This window comes from Danio rerio, chromosome 5 (assembly GCF_049306965.1).
Source record: "Danio rerio strain Tuebingen ecotype United States chromosome 5, GRCz12tu, whole genome shotgun sequence".
Taxonomy (NCBI): domain Eukaryota; kingdom Metazoa; phylum Chordata; class Actinopteri; order Cypriniformes; family Danionidae; genus Danio; species Danio rerio.
This window is the reverse complement of record NC_133180.1, coordinates 52,731,345-52,749,433: the sequence shown is the minus strand read 5'-3', so window position 1 is coordinate 52,749,433 and position 18,089 is coordinate 52,731,345. Positions and strand designations below refer to the sequence as shown.

General features: G+C 33.8%; 2 protein-coding genes across 4 annotated transcripts in view; one reads left to right on the top strand and one right to left on the bottom strand.

Annotated features, from left to right (window-relative positions):
* The window catches only part of adgrv1 (adhesion G protein-coupled receptor V1), a 258,923-nt gene extending 252,327 nt beyond the window's left edge, over window positions 1–6,596 (bottom strand). For 2 of the 3 annotated variants that reach the window (XM_009301753.5, XM_005165511.6), the window contains exon 1: window positions 6,276–6,561. The gene's annotated coding sequence lies outside the window, so the exon portion shown is untranslated. 3 annotated transcript variants of the gene reach the window in all.
* Window positions 6,597–10,011: 3,415 nt separating this feature from the next.
* Window positions 10,012–17,990, top strand: lysmd3 (LysM, putative peptidoglycan-binding, domain containing 3). The gene is given in 3 exon segments (NM_001002104.1): window positions 10,012–10,062; window positions 10,887–11,156; window positions 16,731–17,990. Coding segments are annotated over 2 exon segments (918 nt in total). The 5' UTR covers window positions 10,012–10,062; window positions 10,887–10,892; the 3' UTR covers window positions 17,385–17,990.
* Window positions 17,991–18,089: the final 99 nt, after the last annotated feature.

The window sequence follows — 18,089 nt, the reverse complement described above, 5'->3', positions numbered from 1 at the left end:
TAGATGTTTTGAATCAGTGAATTGAATTACGTTTACCATGAGCACAATTTTTTTTATATATTTAATAATCTATCAGAATAACCATGTTGTTTAGTTTTCACACAAACATGCCTGTAATGCTGATTGTGGAAATGTATTATTATTATTATTATTTGATCCATATTTTGACTTATATATTTAGGAGCAAAACATAACATGTTTTATAATCTAAAGTATCTTAGAGAACACTTGCTAGACGAGTCATATTCATAACTCATATGACAGTGATGATAGGGGATCCCTGTAACTCAACACAACATAAATCAACCCATAGGGCTACTGAGCATTTCAAGCTTGCCAAATGACAATTATATATAAACACAGGCTACTACTTTTAGACATTTTGCTAATTCTATGTATGTATGTCACCCTAAACATGTACAAAAATAAGTCAAGGCAAGCTGTTTACAATAAAACATAGTCTCAGACATTTGGAAGAGAAGACTTCAGCTGTCAATGAAAAAAAAAAAACTGTGCTACTGAAGTACAAAGGGGAATCGCAGGAGGAAAGGGTCAGTGGGGCAATAATTAAAGGGGGACATATTATGACACTTTTTATAAGATATAAAATAAAGGTTTTGATGTGCTTCCCAGAATCTGTCTATGAAATTCCACCTCAAAATAAATCCACAGATTTTTTTTTTTTTTTCCAATTTACTACTATTTGGGTTTGAACAACAACAGACCAATACCGTGTGTGTCCCTTTAACCCATTTAAGCCCACCAGCAACCAGAGTTGGGAAGGGTACTTTAAAAAAGCATTTCACAACAGATTACAAAATTCATTCTTTATAAAGTTACAGTATGTGTACTGTATTTAATTTGATTACTACACTGTAAAAAATGTAATCACAAATAAAATGTAAAGACAACAAATATTGATTTGCTGCTTTAACTTCTTTCAAATAGTTAATCAGGTTTTAACTTTTTTCAAGCTATACAAAGTTTAACTTAATATTTTTTTCATTTTAATTGATGTAAGTTGAGATTAGAACAGTTCATTTGATTAAACTAAAATTTAAATTTAAGGCATCTGGAATTTGTTACAGTTTAGTAAGTTTAATAACGTTATCTAAATACTTTGCATTTACTATGAAATAGGGCCAGACAGAATCTGCTGACATTTTTTTTTTCTGTTTCTGTGGAGAATTTTGTAAAAAAAAATCTGTGAATTTATGCAGAATAATTTTAGGAGTATCATATCTTAAAACTTATATGAAGTAAAAAATAATAATTTTTTTACTTTTATTTAATGTTTACAATGCAAATCCAATCAGATCCATTTATTTGATAAACAAAGCAAGTCTATCCTATAATATATCTACAAGACTACTTAAATTACTTTATTCCACAAACTATTACATCATAAACATCGTGATATATCGATAATGACAAATTGATATATCGTAGAATTGCAGATATCAATATCGTAGGCAAAATATCTTGATAATATCGTATTTAAGTTATCCTGTGATTCCCACAGCAAGTGCTGGAGTTATGCTAGAACTAGGGCTGTGCGGTTAATTGATTAGAAACATTGCAATTAGCTAATCGCAAGAGGCTATGATATGAAATAATTATAAAATTTCCCCTACCCAGAGCAAATGCGTGACTGCCGTCTGTGTGTGACAGTCTTACTAGCCAATTAAGCAATTAAGAGAGGACACTTTCATTCTGCCCAATCAGAAATGCGCAACTAAACTATGCGAAACACCCACATTAAAACAAACAAACAGGAAAGTGCTGACAAGTGGGATGATGGCATCTGCCGCTTCAGTAGCATTACCATACGAATCGATATCAAAGAAAAACAGCACATTGGTAATATGGGAATATCTTGCTTTTAAAGTCACAGACACCAAATAAAATCAGGTCATTTGTGAGAGCTGTCATAGAATTTTTGCCAAAGCACGAGGAAATACAACTACCTGCACCTAATAAGCACCACAGGTGGCCATATGAGAAGTGTCTTACTAAAAAATCAACTAAAAGTATTGCTTATGACACTCAATCTAGTAGCTAGCAACAGCAAAGTACAATTTCAGAGTTGTTTGCAGCTGTTACACCATATGAAAATACATCACAAAGGCACCAGGAGATAACTAATGCTATTTACGTTACTGTTTGTGGAAGAGACAAATTTGTGCTTAATAACATTTCTAAACAAATTTGAATAGAAGTTGGAGTTAGTTAATATCTTTTCAGTTCCTTTTTAACTAACACTAACTTGCATTTTAGCAGCAAGAAGCTACAATACAGATTTATAAGCTGAAGTTCAACTACAAAATTAAACTGCAAATTAAATCGAAATCGCAATATCTTTTTTAAAAAAATTGCAATATATTTTACCCAAATCGCACAGCTATAGCTACAACTGGCTTTACAGACTAAATGACACGACAATCTCTCGATTAATTAACTAGGCTTAATTTTCATGACCTCTTTAGGGCAACAATGCCATTTGATGAAAACAAACCTAAAGCATGCAACAGCATAACAGGCGATTCTGACTTGTGTAGTAAGAAAGCCTCAGCGCCCCTAATGTTTGTTCTTTTGTTTTAAGTCCACCTGTCTCTTCACGCTGGACTTTGTGTGGTCCCTTTCCTTGTGACATCAATCACCGAGCGCTCCATCTGCGAGCAGCGCCTTCGCACATCTCAATAGATTTAGTGTTTATGTTACATCCTCTCTGTTTTCTCAACATGCGAGGCTCTATTTAAGGGGAGGTACAAAAACAGGGGCGACCACTGCAAATCTAACACCCAGCCGTGAATCACATGCGCTGAATGATGCCCGACTGAAACTTCGTAAGGGGGGGTGCAAAAAGATCATTCAATCCATTGAGTCCACAGTGCATCTATTCAGTAGATAAAGGGTGCCCCTAATGAATTAAACACGAAACAGTGTAAAACAGACTACCAGAGATGCCAGTTGATGCAATAAAATAGAAGAAAGACTGGATAAAACTATGCAAATTGTGTATGGTTTACAACAAGTGGAAGGCTGAAGTTGCGTCAGTGTTGAAAATACTGGGTTCCACAAAATCAATTTGTTTTGGGATTAGGCAAGGTATATCATGGTTTGGAAAAGTCAAGGTTTTAAAGCCACCAAAATGTTCTTATATACCGCTGCTATGATTTTTTATTTACCTTTTTTTTTTTTAGGATAACAGAATCTCCAGCAGAAAAGATATCCAAAGATATCCAAAAATATCCACATATATTGTATTCAAAGGGGGAAAATGTTTTTTTTTTTTTACTCAGACATTTAAAAAGAATATATTTTAGAGCAATAATCACTATACTGTTTAACCATGAAACCATAGTATTTTTATCCAAGGTTATCATTCCGTCAGAATCTTATACCGGCCCCAGTTGGGACAACATGAAAGAATTAGGTTAACACATAAGTTTTTTTTTACAAATTACGTGGATTGAACATAAAACAATTAAGCTATTAAACATATTAAGCTATTAAACATAAAACAATTAAGCCCCAAAATAACTCAAGGTTTGTGTTTATGCAGCAACGGTATTGTTTAAGTGATAGCTAGCCAGTGCAGGGTGGTCACATACATGCAATCATGTAATTTAGCCCAGTAATGAGTATTTTTATGCATAACTTTATTCAAAAATTTAAATTGTATCAGATTATTATTATTATTTTTTTTATTGATTGCATATTATTTGTTTACAAGGCAATAACGTTAAATCTATTCAAGATCTATTGTTTGTGTTCATGAATTTTAGTTTAATTTATTTTAGCAAGCATAGTTCAAATAGAAAATAAATAAAGGCCAGCTATATAGACCCAGCAAATAAGAAATGACACAAACACAACTAAATGTCTAATGCTTTACCTATAATTACATTAAAAAGTTAAAATAACAGTTATAATGAATGTATACAAAAGTTTAAATAAACTGGAATTAAAATCAATTAACTAGAGACTTAATAAAACTTTACAATTTTTTTTTTTTACATATATATAAAAAGCTAAATAAAAAACAAACAAAACAACTACACTGTCAAAAGGATATGATCGATTAGTCATGACAGCATATGTTTTAGGTTGTTGTAACTTATTAAACAAAGTTAATCATGTTCTAACTTAATTTTGTAAGTTGTGCAAACTGTTTTAGGTGAGTTTAACATAACATAATTTCAATGGACTCATAAGGTTAATTTGATTTAGCCTAAAAAAAAAAAAAAGGACAACTAGGATTTTTTTTTTTAAAGTGCACAGTTAATCTGTGATAACACTGGGCTCATTTTCATAATGACTGACAGATTGACCTTAGCAGATTGATTGGTGGATTGATTGATTAATTGGTTGGTTGGTTGGTTGGTTGGTTGGTTGGTTGGTTGGTTGGTTGGTTGGTTGGTTGGTTGGTTGGTTGGTTGACTGACTGACTGACTGACTGACTGACTGACTGATTGATTGATTGATTGATTGATTGATTGATTGATTGACAAAATATTCATCATAAATTTGGGTTAAATATATTTGAACACAACCAATGATTTATTTATTTATTTATTTATTTTGATTTGTTTGTTTGTTTGTTTGTTTAGTTAGTTAGTTAGTTGTTTATTTCCTAAAGGATGAGTTTGCACATATTTTTACTACCTCTGTATTGAAACAACCCAGCATCCAGTGTTAAAAAATCAAAAAGTGTCATAAATAATCAAAAAGAACTGGACAGGCTAACAGACCTAAAAGGGGCATGCAATTGTAAAGACCGTAGCCCGTAGCCACTGTGGGGTTTGGGGGTTCAAATGACCCACCCCCCTTCTGACAAAATCTAGAATTTGGCCCCTATATGAGCTCATTTATCTCATTTTTGACAGTATGCAATCATACATTGTGAAAATAACCAATAGAAGAAGGGTTTAAGACTAAATTAATTTTTATTTATGCAAATGGACAAATTCTGATTGAGTAAATTAACTGGACAGTTTGTTGTTTGCCTATACAGTTCTTATTTTAAAACTTTTATTTTAAAGTTTTAACAGATTCCTAATTAAGTTTTTTTTTTTTTTTTAATGATGGGCTATAATAAATTATTATCGTATTTAAAAAATTAAGTATTTAAAAAAAATAAATTTTTCATATTATTTTGTTCAAAAATTTTTATGTAAAATAAATTGTAATCTCATTACAATATTTATAACACTGTAATAGCACATTAGTAAATAAACACATTTTTGTAAACATAAAATAGTATAGTAAGCTCTATAAGACAAAAACTTAAGAAATATTTTTGCTGGATCAAAAAGTGTGATAATGACAACTATCCGACAAGCCAATACAGCAAAAATTAGTGGCTAAAATGTCATAAAAATGCAGCATTTGAACCTCATAATTTAATAGAAATAAGTCAAATAACTGTAAAAAGTTCCACTTTTTGAAAAAAAGAACCGCCCAGACTTAATAGGCTGGCTATGATCCTGAAGAAAACGTTACAATTTTCAGTCATATCAAGCCTAATCAGGACATAAGATTTCAGGCGTAATCAACGAACACTGGAGGCATCATGACTAACGCGTGCTGAGTGTAGCCTAAACTGCATGCATAGGGACCCTAAAGTGAGAAGGGAGCCTCACATCACTTAAACTGATGCTGCTTGAAGATAAGTGAGATGAGCGTCCGGATTTTGGGTGACAGGGGGCTTCGCGAGCCCCTGTGAGTGGGGAGGAGCCCCGCCGACTGTTGTTTTATCTCAATGGAAGCGGGAGGAGAGACACAAAGCGCGCTGAAGACCCTCAGTAACCATGGAAGCGCACGAGAATGAATGGCCTCTCCTCCGCTAACCATATGAACTGATTTAACATTAACATGTTCATAAACTCCCATGTCTGTTTATAGTCAAGGGAGGAAGAAAGGAATAAGAAGAAATGCGTTATGGTTGCATTTAGTCGCACGTGAGTGTTCGCTAGAGTTTAAAGAGGAGTCCGTTATAACCATAAAGCCAGGGTAAATATTGTGAAACAACCAAGCGAACATTTTAAACTAGAATATCCTGTTGATTATTATTTATTCCCACTGTGATATGGATAAATCATTAATTAAAATCCATACAAAGAAAATTAATAGGCTATCACAAAGCAAATAGCATATGTACGCGCAGCTTGAACTGACCGTTATTACGCATTTTAGGCGCTCGTGACGCACTGACCGGTCCATTTCTCTAAAATGCTGCACAAAACAAGCAACGTGATGCAAAAGTTACTCACCTAACACTTTGTTGCAACACTCCAAAGCAAACAACAAAAGGTCCGGGGGAAACGCAAGCGGTCAGCGCTGTGTCCGTCAATGGGATGATAAATACATCGTGACAATCGCGCTGCGCTCCCAGTGTTCCTGCACAGAAGTTGTTGCTCTTGAACTGCTCGTTCAGTTTGGCAGAGGATGTGTTTTCTTCCAGGACGCCGCGTGGATTCTGCAGTCCATGCGAGGTGAGTGTAGATGCGCGTGGAGCCCGACATGCGCTGCCATGCAGTCCGTTATATTGTCCCGTCTGAACTAGTGGACTTGGGGAGAGCCTTGTCTTGTCTGAGCAGGGATGTGCTAATCTCATTAACCTCCGCGCTTGACAGATCGAGGGAACAGCTCCACCAAGCGATCTGTCTTCCTCGGGCTGCTGGAGGAGAATGGAGAATGACGTTTCTGAAATCAACATGTGGCGCGGATTATTCTAATAAAAACGCTTGAATAAAAATAGCAGTGGACCTATACTTTACTCTCTTTTATAACTAATATAGGTTACTTTTACTTGAAAATTATCATTTTTACATTAAAGAAATTGGCTAAAGCTATACATAATATTTTACTAGATATTTTTCAAGATAGTAGTACTCAAATTAAAGTGCAATGTATAGGCTTGACTGGGTAAATTAGGTTAATTAAGCAAGTTATAAGGTATTTAGGCAAGTCATTGCATTTAACAGTGGTATGTTCTGTAGACAATTGCAAAACAAAATGTTTACGAGAGCTAATAATATTGACCTTAAAATGGCTTTAAAAATAAAATTGGCTTTTATTATAGTCAAAATAAAACAAATAAGACTTTCTCCAGAAGAAAAAAATATTATAGGAAAAACTGTTGAAAAAAAACCTTGCTCTGTTAAACATAATTATAATTTGGGAAATAATTAAAAAAGAAAAAAAAAATCATAGGAGGGCTAATCATTTTGACTTCAACTGTATGTATGTGTGTGTGTGTGTGTGTGTGTGTGTGTGTGTGTGTGTGTGTGTGTGTGTGTGTATATATATATATATATATATATATATATATGTATATATATATATATATATATATATATATATATATATATATATATATATATATATATATATATATATAATAACACATTTATATATATATATATATATATATATATATATATATATATATATATATATACATATACATATATATATATATATATATATATATACATATATATATATATATATATATATATATATATATATATATATATATATACATATATATACATATACATATATATATATACATATATATACATATACATATATATACATATACATATATATATATATATATATATATATATATATATATATATATATATATATATATATATATATATATAAATATATAAATATATATATATATATATATATATATATATATATATATATATATAAATATATATATATATATATATATATATATATATATATATATATATATATATATATATATATATATATATATATAACATTCTGTTCCTTTAAATGTGTTTTTTATTATTTATTTTAGTCCTGACAATTATGTTTATATACTGTACCTTATATATTCTTTCTCTTTTTTTAAATATTAAAAATGTTTAGAAATATGCTTGTAGTAATATCTATATTAAAATATGTAAGTACATAAGTAAGCAAGTGTAAATAAATAAATAAATGAATGATTTATATGTCCGTATGATTACATCCTTGACTGCACTGTACTTTCACATGCCATTTTAAATAAATAGTTTTAAAATACATATTTAAACATTTTACTGAAGACAGTTATATCTGTGTGTGTTTTAAATAAATTATTTAATATTTTTCTTTTTTAGTATATTATATTTATTATTATTATTATTATTATTATTATTATTATTATTATTATTATTATTATTCGTTCATTTTCTCTTCAGCTTAGTCCCTTGGGGTCGCCACAGCGGAATGAACCAGCAACTTATCTTGCACGTTTTACACAGCGGATGCCCTTCCAGCTTCAACCAATCTCTGGGAAACATCCATACACAATCATTCACACTCATACACTATTGACAAATTAGCGTACCCAATTCACCTGTACCATGTCTTTGGACTGTGGGGGAAACTGGAACACCCAGAGGAAACCCACACGAACGCAGGTAGAACATGCACTCCATACAGAAATGCCAACTGACCCAGCCAAGGCTTGAACCAGCGACCGCTGTGAGGCGAAAGCACCTACTGGGCCACCATTATTCTTTGCCATTATTATTATTTATTATATTTTGATGTAAACAATTCTGTTTAACAGTGTAGCCCTATAAATACTCATGTAAGTGTTCAAACTATAGCCTGATTTGCTGCTATCCTACAATCCATACCCATTATTCAAGTGGATAATGGTCATTATTTCACATATATTCGCATTATTCTCACAAAAACTATTTGAAACATAAATGTAGACATTTTGCTAGCATTTGTGTCTAATTATGCAAACGCAGACACATTATGCATTACTCACACAAACAAACAAGCATTTAACTGGAACATGTTAAATACAACAGTGCTGCAACCTTCTGCCTATTCTGTAATTCCTTTTCAATTGTGGTTTTGAGTGTTTTGTTCTCATGCTTGGAAAACATCTCCAAGACATGTTTTTTTTTTTTTTTTTTTTTCACACTGTTTTATTTTTATTCAAATGGTTGTGCCATTTTTAAATATATTTAATATATTTATTTTATTGTGTGGTGACACACAATAACAGTTTTAAAATACTTGTAATTTGGTATTTTAAGTATTATAAGTAGTTTTAAAGTGTATTAAATTGAATATATTTTTAAATAGTCTATATTTCTGGTGTAATTTAAAATGCACTAAAACCATACAGGCTATTGTTAACATTACAGCTTTAATGATGTCTATTTAATAAAATTTAATTCAGTGAAATTAAGGGCAAGGGCAAGTATTAGAGCTGTCGCCTCACAGCAATTAGGTTGCTGGTTTGAGCCTCGGCTGGGTCAGTTGGCATTTCTGTGTGGAGTTTACGTCTTCTCCCTGCTAAGCTAAACTGGCTGCAGTGTACAGTATGTGTGTGAATGAGAGTGTATGGGTGTTTCCCAGTGATGGGTTGCAGCTGAAAGGGCATATTCTGCATAAAACATAAGCTGGATAAGTTGGCGGTTCATTCCACTGTGGTGACCCCTGACTATTAAAGGAACTAAGCTGAAAAGAAAATAAATAAATGGATGAAATTAAAATTTAGCTTAATTTGCTTCATATTGTTTTCAGAAATGTTACAATCTATTCCTCAATATAAAAATTTAACTATTTAAATTGTACATAGCATGTTGAAAAGGTATTTGTTTTTTCCTACTAAGGAAGTCAGTTGTTACAGGTTTTCAGCTTTCTTCAAAATATCTTCTTTTGTGTTCAACAGAAGAAATAAATGGTGTGAAGCAAGTGAAGGGACAGTAAATGGCGACGAAATTTAAATTTGGGGGTGAACAATCCCTTTAAGTGTATCCTCATATAAATGTGTCCTCATATAGAATTATACATGAAAACCATAAAAATGGAAAATGATAATAAAACTGTTCCTGATGACATCAGCGAGATAACGAGAGATGTCGATGATGTCAGCGCGTGCTCTGTGTTGACGTGGCGTCTCGTTCTCCAGTAATCCAGCAGAAACGATGAGGCACACAGAGGAAACAGGAGAATGGCCTAATCACTGAAGACAAGGCGACCACTACGCTCGTTTCTCAGGTAAATCATGACATGTTGATAAACAAAACTTAAAGCTGGTTTGTTTTCAGAAATCGAGTGTGTCAACACGTCCCCGGTTGTTGACAAAGTTTGGTTAGCATCAGTTTCACCCTTTTTTCCTAGTGAGAGTTAACTTACTTGATATTATTGAATAAAAAAATGTGGCGCTGTGGCTTAAATTGCTGTATTGTTCTGCCGTTTAATAAACTAGTTAGTTTCTTGGCCATATCGTACTTGTATTGCGAAACGCTGGTTCAATTTCCATGCTAATGCTAACTCGGCTACTTGGCTAATATACATGTTAAAGTTATATTTCTGAGCGAAATTAACCCCAAGAACGTAACATTTTAGGGTTTGCTTCTCGAAAACGTTATCTAAACACGTTTTTTGTCCGATTTCTTGGTTTGATTCTGTAATGTAAAACTGTCTCGTCTTGTGAAGTAATGTTTACATGCTAATAGATGCTAACATTAGTTAACGTTAGCGCTACCTGCATCCTCCAGGCCACGTAAGAAATACGGTCCACATGAGACATTAGATAGTATCTGTGCACTTTGGGCAAAAATTAACTAGAAATACTCACTAAAATGGTTTGTGTCAACATGAGCCAAGGCTGAATTTAGTCTTATCAGCAGTTTCAGCTGTTGAGTGTGCTTACAGTAGGCTTCTAGCCATTCATCCATATCTAATTTTTCCACACCTCAGCTGGGTTCATACCAAGAAGATTCCATTAACCTCAGAACTATGACAAAACCAGTATATTTTGTGAAGCACACCTATGATCAGCAGTACCTTCTTTCATCTGGCTTTTGTTCTTTTGACAGTGAAAAATGACTGGAAGGAACCAGCACAATGGTTTCCAGTTTGCAACGGCAGTGCAGCCAGCCACAGGTGCTTACATGTCTGCTTTTGGGAACAACTCCGAGACTGAATACTCAGAGGAGGATGGAGAGGCATTTGAACTGCGTTCCAGGGGAAGAGATCGGCATCACAGGAGCACATCTAGAGATCGCAAGGACGACATCGTGTACTTGATAAGGGAGATTAAAGAGGGAGACACGCTTATCAGTATTTCTCTGCAATATTTCTGTACTGTAAGTAAATGATCCCTTGTTGTTTGCTTACTTTTATGTTTATGTTTTGGTGACTGGCAAGATGACTTGTTTGAATTTAGCTTGATTTATTTTGAAACTCGTAATATTTTACTATAGATTATTCTTGAAGTATCTGTAATTTCAAGGAAAGGAAACTTATCACAAAACCAAACACATCTCTCACTTAGTTTTCACTGCAGATTTGGATTATTTATTGCACAGGCTTATCATTTACAATAGTTTATTTCAGTTCTTTAAAATGGATGTTTCACATCCTAGAAGTGTAACCAAATGAAGAAGTAACATGCGGAAAAACGGGGATAGGTTTAGTTTGTAAATTTTATTATTATTTGTTTACTTATTTTAACCTTCTGTCTAACATGTTACTGTTAAAGGGTCACGAAACACCAAAACACATTTTTTGAGCTGTTGACAGTCGTATATGTGTCCCACACTGCTAAAAACACTATTAGGACACATATATTTCACTAAAAAGTGTAAATTGGTTGTTTTTGCGTTATTTCAAGCAAATTCGTACTTCCTGTTTGAAACGAATTTTTGAAGCTGCGTCACGGTCATGACATAATAGCGTTGTATTCCAGCGTGCAGACTGGGCGTCTGTGCCAGAGTGAGTCTTATTACGTCTTACAGTGTGATGCATTAATGCATGAGTAAGGCTTGGTTCAAACCAATCAGTGCGCTCTATTGTGCAACATTCATTAGTGTCACCGTGTTTACGCCACAGAGACGTCACGTTTTGTTGGTAAAACAAGCGTGAAGTGTTGCTTTTATAGTTTGCTGCCTTTAAGTTTCGTTTTCATTTTCTCTCTGTGAGAGCTCAGCTGAATCACGTGTGGATTAACAGTGTACGCGACGCTCAACAACAATAACTTACGTGTCTAAGGAGGAACATTGTTTACCTGAGAGCTGTTCTCATCTGCAAACGCTGAAATCCGGATTCGCTTGTAGTATTCTCTCCATAAAGACGCGGCTCTAGTAGTACTGGGGGTTGTCCTGTCTCTACAGATTTGGTAAGTGAGCGACCAGTGCTCTTTGTTTATTCAGTTTGTTCGTATCGAATTAAGTTAACTATTGCACTGAGTGCGAACATGTTAGCACCGCATTTTGTGACCGGAATAACACACGCGGCTTTCTGACGCTACCTGCTGTGTGCATCTAAGTTTCCGGGAAATGCGGAGGTTTTTTTTCTCTCATTCGCCGTGCGGTATCAAACATTGCATGAAAAATACACGCTTAGAGCAGTTCCTCGAATCAAATATCTCGTTTGTCGGAGGGGCATGAATGAATTCCCTGAAGGAAAGAGCCAAACTGCAGTTAAAGTCCAACATTTAATAATTTGGCAAATAAATCGACTACAGATGTCCATGTAGGTTAAACACCATCCCTTTCTCCTGTGTGTATTTTGACTGAAACTCGCGCATGCCCAAATACACACTCCCACACCCTCCCACTTTAGTTCCTCCGACACTCCCCCCTAAACAGAGCTGGACACGCCCACTTTTCTGACTTTTTCCAAAGTAGAGGTGTGAAAACACCCTGCTGAAACGAGGGGGTTTCATGGCCCTTTAACAAAACTTCAGCCCCTTTTACATCGTATTAAGATGCTTTTTGATCAAACTGTGTCAAACTGAAAGTAAACTAGGAACGCATATTCCCGTTTACATTTGGTGTTTTAATCGGTCTTTTTAAAAAATATTGCTGTCTTAAGGAAATATTGCTAAATAAGCATGCATGATTTATGTATAAACGCAAAAAAAAGAAAAGAAAAAAAACTGCGTTTGAAGTAGGACATGTAAAGAACATTGTGCTTTTTAATTTTTATTTACTTCCAAACTAAACTTATAATTCCAGACAGCAGAGTATAAATAAGATCTGACTGTCGAACCTCAACATGTTTTGTGATGTTTAATTAGGTCATTAGGCATAGAGTAGGTGATCCTTTATGGTTGTGTACATTTATTTACATTAGCCATTGGATTATTTTAAATAATTGAGGTTTAATGTGGTTTTACTACCTCTGTGAGAGGTTGAACGTGGACAAGCTCAACTTTTTCGATCCTGTGAACCTCAGTATTTAATGTAGTCTGCTTGTGATAAGATGAACAAAAATGCATCTTAATACCCGAGAGCAGTTGCACAAAATCAGTTGAAGGTTTAGTTTGTCAAATACATGCATACTGGTTAAGATCTTGGGCTAAACTCTTATTATGTTAACCCTTAAATGAGGCAAACTGGGTTTTCCATTTCAGAATGAGAGGCATGTCAAATCTGAGAAAGTGTGGTAAGTCTTTTTTTAAATATATTTTTGTTTTCCTTTCGGGTTTGACATACCTCCCAATTTGAAATTAAATCGTCTACGTCAATTTAGAGTTAACATAATCTGAGTTTTCACTTTACCTCCTTTCTGAAATAGGCTTAAGGTTAAGTGATTTTATAATGCTTGATATATACTTTAACTTAAGGTTTTATATATATATATATATATATATATATATATATATATATATATATATATATATATATATATATATATATATATATATATATATATATTCTATTTTTTTTATGTGATTTACTCTTAACCGCACGCACCTGAAAGCGAAATGTGCAGCAAACAGTCAATCACAAAACAGTGGTCAGTTTGATTAATTTCTCAGGAGAGAACCCTGTCCTCAGCAATTCACCTCACTGTTGAAGATTACAAGATATCGTTATAAAAATTTTTAAAATAGATTTAGGCAAAAAAAAAAAAAAAAACTGTTGATGTAACGACAGTTTGAGAAGACAACTTAAAGAAAATGTAGGTTCACAAACATTTCAAAAGAATCATTTAAATCAATTAATTAATATTAATTGATATTTGTAAACCATTTGATTATAATATAAACTGAATAATTACAATTCATATAGGCTACTATCAATCAAATATTAGTAAGAGACTATCTTTTGACTCAAATGCTTAGTATGAAAAGGTTTTAATTTGGAGGGAAAAAAAAAGACACTGGGACTGGGAATGGCTTTGTTGTATCAGACATATATTTTATATATGTTATATCAGTTTTCTGACAGCTGATTGGTCCAGTTAAGGTTTAAACTATCTAACCCCAAAATCAAATCTGCTCTGGAGCAGGTTAGCAGTGTAGTGTAAGTTACCAAGACGACAAAATGCTGCTATAAATTTTCAAACCGGTGGGACCAGATTTATACCCACTGTAAAAACACCAGGATAACACACACGACAGTCCTCCCACATGTTGTTTGTACAAAAGCACTTCATCTACGAATAATGTTCTATTAAATCGTTCCAGCTTTAGTTCTGTGAGGGATTCATTTCTATCCAGTTTATTCTTTTGAAGAGATTTTTAACACTGTTAAACCAAATACTGTTGAGATTTTAGCAAAAATAAATAGCAAAATCTTTATATGATCTAACTGCAATATACATTTTCTAACCATGAATTTAGTCTAGAAGCTGGCATAACTTTAAACACAAACAAATTAAGGCGATTAAACTTATGAGTTTTGTTCTAACTAAACGCAAACTTACCTGGAAGGAAATAGATTACCTGGATGTTGTTTGGCTCACATCCAGCTTTGTGCTTTCACATTATAATTCCTTTTATTTGAGTCTCTTAGGTCTGTATCTCAAAAAAACAATACATTCATAAATATACATATTACAACAGCATATAAAACATAAAACCCATTTATTCCATTACTTTCAATACCAGGAGCAGTACTCAATATTGCTTAGTTTGGATTTAGTGACGCACAATATATAGTTTCAGCATCGATAAAGCAATGGGTGCATTTACAATAGTCATAGCGCAGAATGTTGAGTTGGGTTTGACTGTGCCAGACTTGCATATTTTGTACAGTCAATGCAAAGTTTAAGCATAAATTTGACCATTTGCATGTGTTTTTAAGGCATGTGACTGTCTGAGCATTTCAATCCAGGTTAAAACCAGACACGAAATCATAATATTTGTTACTTTAGGAAAATATTTGTTACTTTAATTGTATTTTGTATGTGTATGTGTGTGTGTATGTATATATATATATATATATATATATATATATATATATATATATATATATATATATATATATATATATATATATATATATATATATATATAGGATGAAGACTACACAGTATTATTTTACATTTGATTATATAGTTTGTGTGCCTAAAAACTGCTAGACTCCCAGACAGCTGTAAAATACAGTATTATTTTTTTTTATTATTATCTTTGCTCTAGTTTATTTATCAATGACTGTGACTGGTTTATTATATTTTATGCCGATGAATACTCAATATTGTGCTATAGATTGCAGAAAAATATTTTTTATTTCTTTTTTATTTTCCCAGTATAGTTCAGCCCTATTTTGGATAACTTAAAACCATTATAATTGAAATTCATGTAATACTCAATGAAAATAGCTGTTATTGCCTTAATTTAGGGCTGTGCAATTAATCGAAAATTCGATTTAGATTTTGACTTCTAACAATTATGAAGAACATTAATCGAGATGAACGATTATTGCATTATATACCGCCCGCTTTCAAGTTGTTCACATTTGTTGCTCTGCAAAGCTCAGCTCCACGTAAAAATGACAAAAAGCATGCACTGTAATGTAACTTTTGCAGCACGGGATGCGCATCATTCATTGATTTACATTTAAATCATGTTTTTAAAAGAGCAAATGAGACGGCATGCCGCATCTTGGTGTGTGCGGCGCGCACACAACATGCAGCATTCGGCCTCATTCGCACACTGTGCGATCAGGGACGAGCAGTGCACACACATCTAAAGTCATCTTAATGAGAGCGCTTTAATGGTCAAATAGGTGTCAAAACGCTGTGTTTAGTGATTATTCATATTAACCTTATTTGTGTAATAAACGAGTTAAGAATCAAAACACGTGTGAAAGAAAAACCATCAAAGTGACAGCACGCAATATTCCTGCTGCCTGCCCCGTTTTTTATAATTATTCAAACAACAAAAGGAGAAAATGCCTCACTGCTCTTTACTGAACTGTTGTAGATAAAGTTTTATTCTTACCATAAAGAGGCTTAAAGCACAGTTTGTTTCATTTTTATTCTATTGTATTTATTTCCCTTTCCTTATTCACAGGGAGGAAAATAACTGCATGAATGCAGTTGAAGTCAGGATTATTAGCCCTCCATAATTATTAGCAACCCCTTTCCCAAATTTCTTTTTAACAAAAATAAGATTCTAACATTTCTAAACATAATAGATTTGATGACTCGTTTCTAATAATTGATTTATTTTATCTTTGCCTTAATGACAGTACATATTATTTTATTACATTTTTTTTTTCAAAATACAAGCATTCAGATTTAAAGTGTGATTCAAAGGCTTAATTAGGGTAGTTAGGCTATACTAAACTATATGATGATCTATAATGTCATTACTGCACATCACTTTTCTGCATGTGTGCATATCTAAATCACTCTTCCCCAATATACCCAATGCATGTTTGTACTGACATTCCTATTTTTTTTTTTTTTTTTTTTGTTTATCTCAGGTTGCAGACATTAAGCGGGCCAACAACCTTCTGACCGAGCAAGACTTCTTTGCGCTGCGCTCTCTAAGAATCCCTGTGAGAAAATTCAGCTCTTTCACAGAAACCCACAACACAGCTCCCCACAAGAGCAGCTCACCCAGTGGCACTTGCAGAATCACAGAGACGCCAGTTTCGGGAGCTTCCTTGGACTCTACATCCTCTTCCTCATCTGCGGACAGCGTGGAGTGCTTCCTGCAAGAAAAGGACAAAGACATTCAACAACTCGTCAAGTCTTCTGCCCCTTCCAGGAACAGCCTGAGTGAGGTGGTGTCTTCTCTGGAACAGCCTCTTTTGGGGGACGCCGAGCGCAGACCAGCCATTAAGAAAGACCCGTACTATGGGGCCGACTGGGGGATGAGATGGTGGACTGCAGTGGCCATCATGTTGGTCGTGGGCATTGTTACGCCAGTTTTTTACCTGTTATACTATGAAGTTTTGATGAAAGCAGATGTTAGCCACCACACTACCATAGACTCGATCAGGCCTGGACCAACGCAGCCAGCCATCGCTGAGCCTCTAGTTTTACCACAGGCCAATGCTGCTCCTCACCAAGACTCTCACCTACTTCCTGTTATTGAACAGCAGCATCATGTGAAGCACCAAGAGGAAACATAAAGGTGCATTTTGTAAATTTATAGAAGGTTTAAGCTGAATATTTTAAATTGAACTCAAATGGATAAGTGGATCAAGTAATTCCAGTCCTATTGGCATTTTTTCCTAGATGCATTTTGCACAGTTTGATGCTGGTTTTGTTGTGGGTGTCACTCACAGGCCAGTGTATAGCTCTGTACCTCTCTTAAGCTCATAGTTTGCCTCAACGGCAAGCGGGTGATATTTTCTGTAAACACTTTTGCTGCCATTGTTTGTCAGGGAAATAAACTGTAATTTATTTTAGGAAATGTAGAATCCAGATTCAGTATTTCGACTGATGGTAATAAAGTTGCTGGTTTTAAATGTTAAACCTTACTTGTGAAAGAAAAACAAGCAAACGTAATGGAACCATAATGGCTTCCTGGTTTTCGTCATGGTAGAGCACAGGAATGATCTGTGAAATATTCCCACATGTGCTCGGTTCATTTTAAGTAGGAGAAAGAGAGATGTGAACATTTCTATGAAACGTGGAGTACGGTGATTGATTTTTTTGGAAAAAAACAAAGTACGTGCCTTCATCCTGTAGACTGTAGAGGCAGGTTGAAAATAAAGAAACTATATTTTAGTATCTGAATCTCTTAATCATTTATTGCCTTTTATTTTAATAATTTGCCATAACATTGTGGTTATACTTTATATCCAGTGGTGCAGCGGTAGCACTGTTGCTTC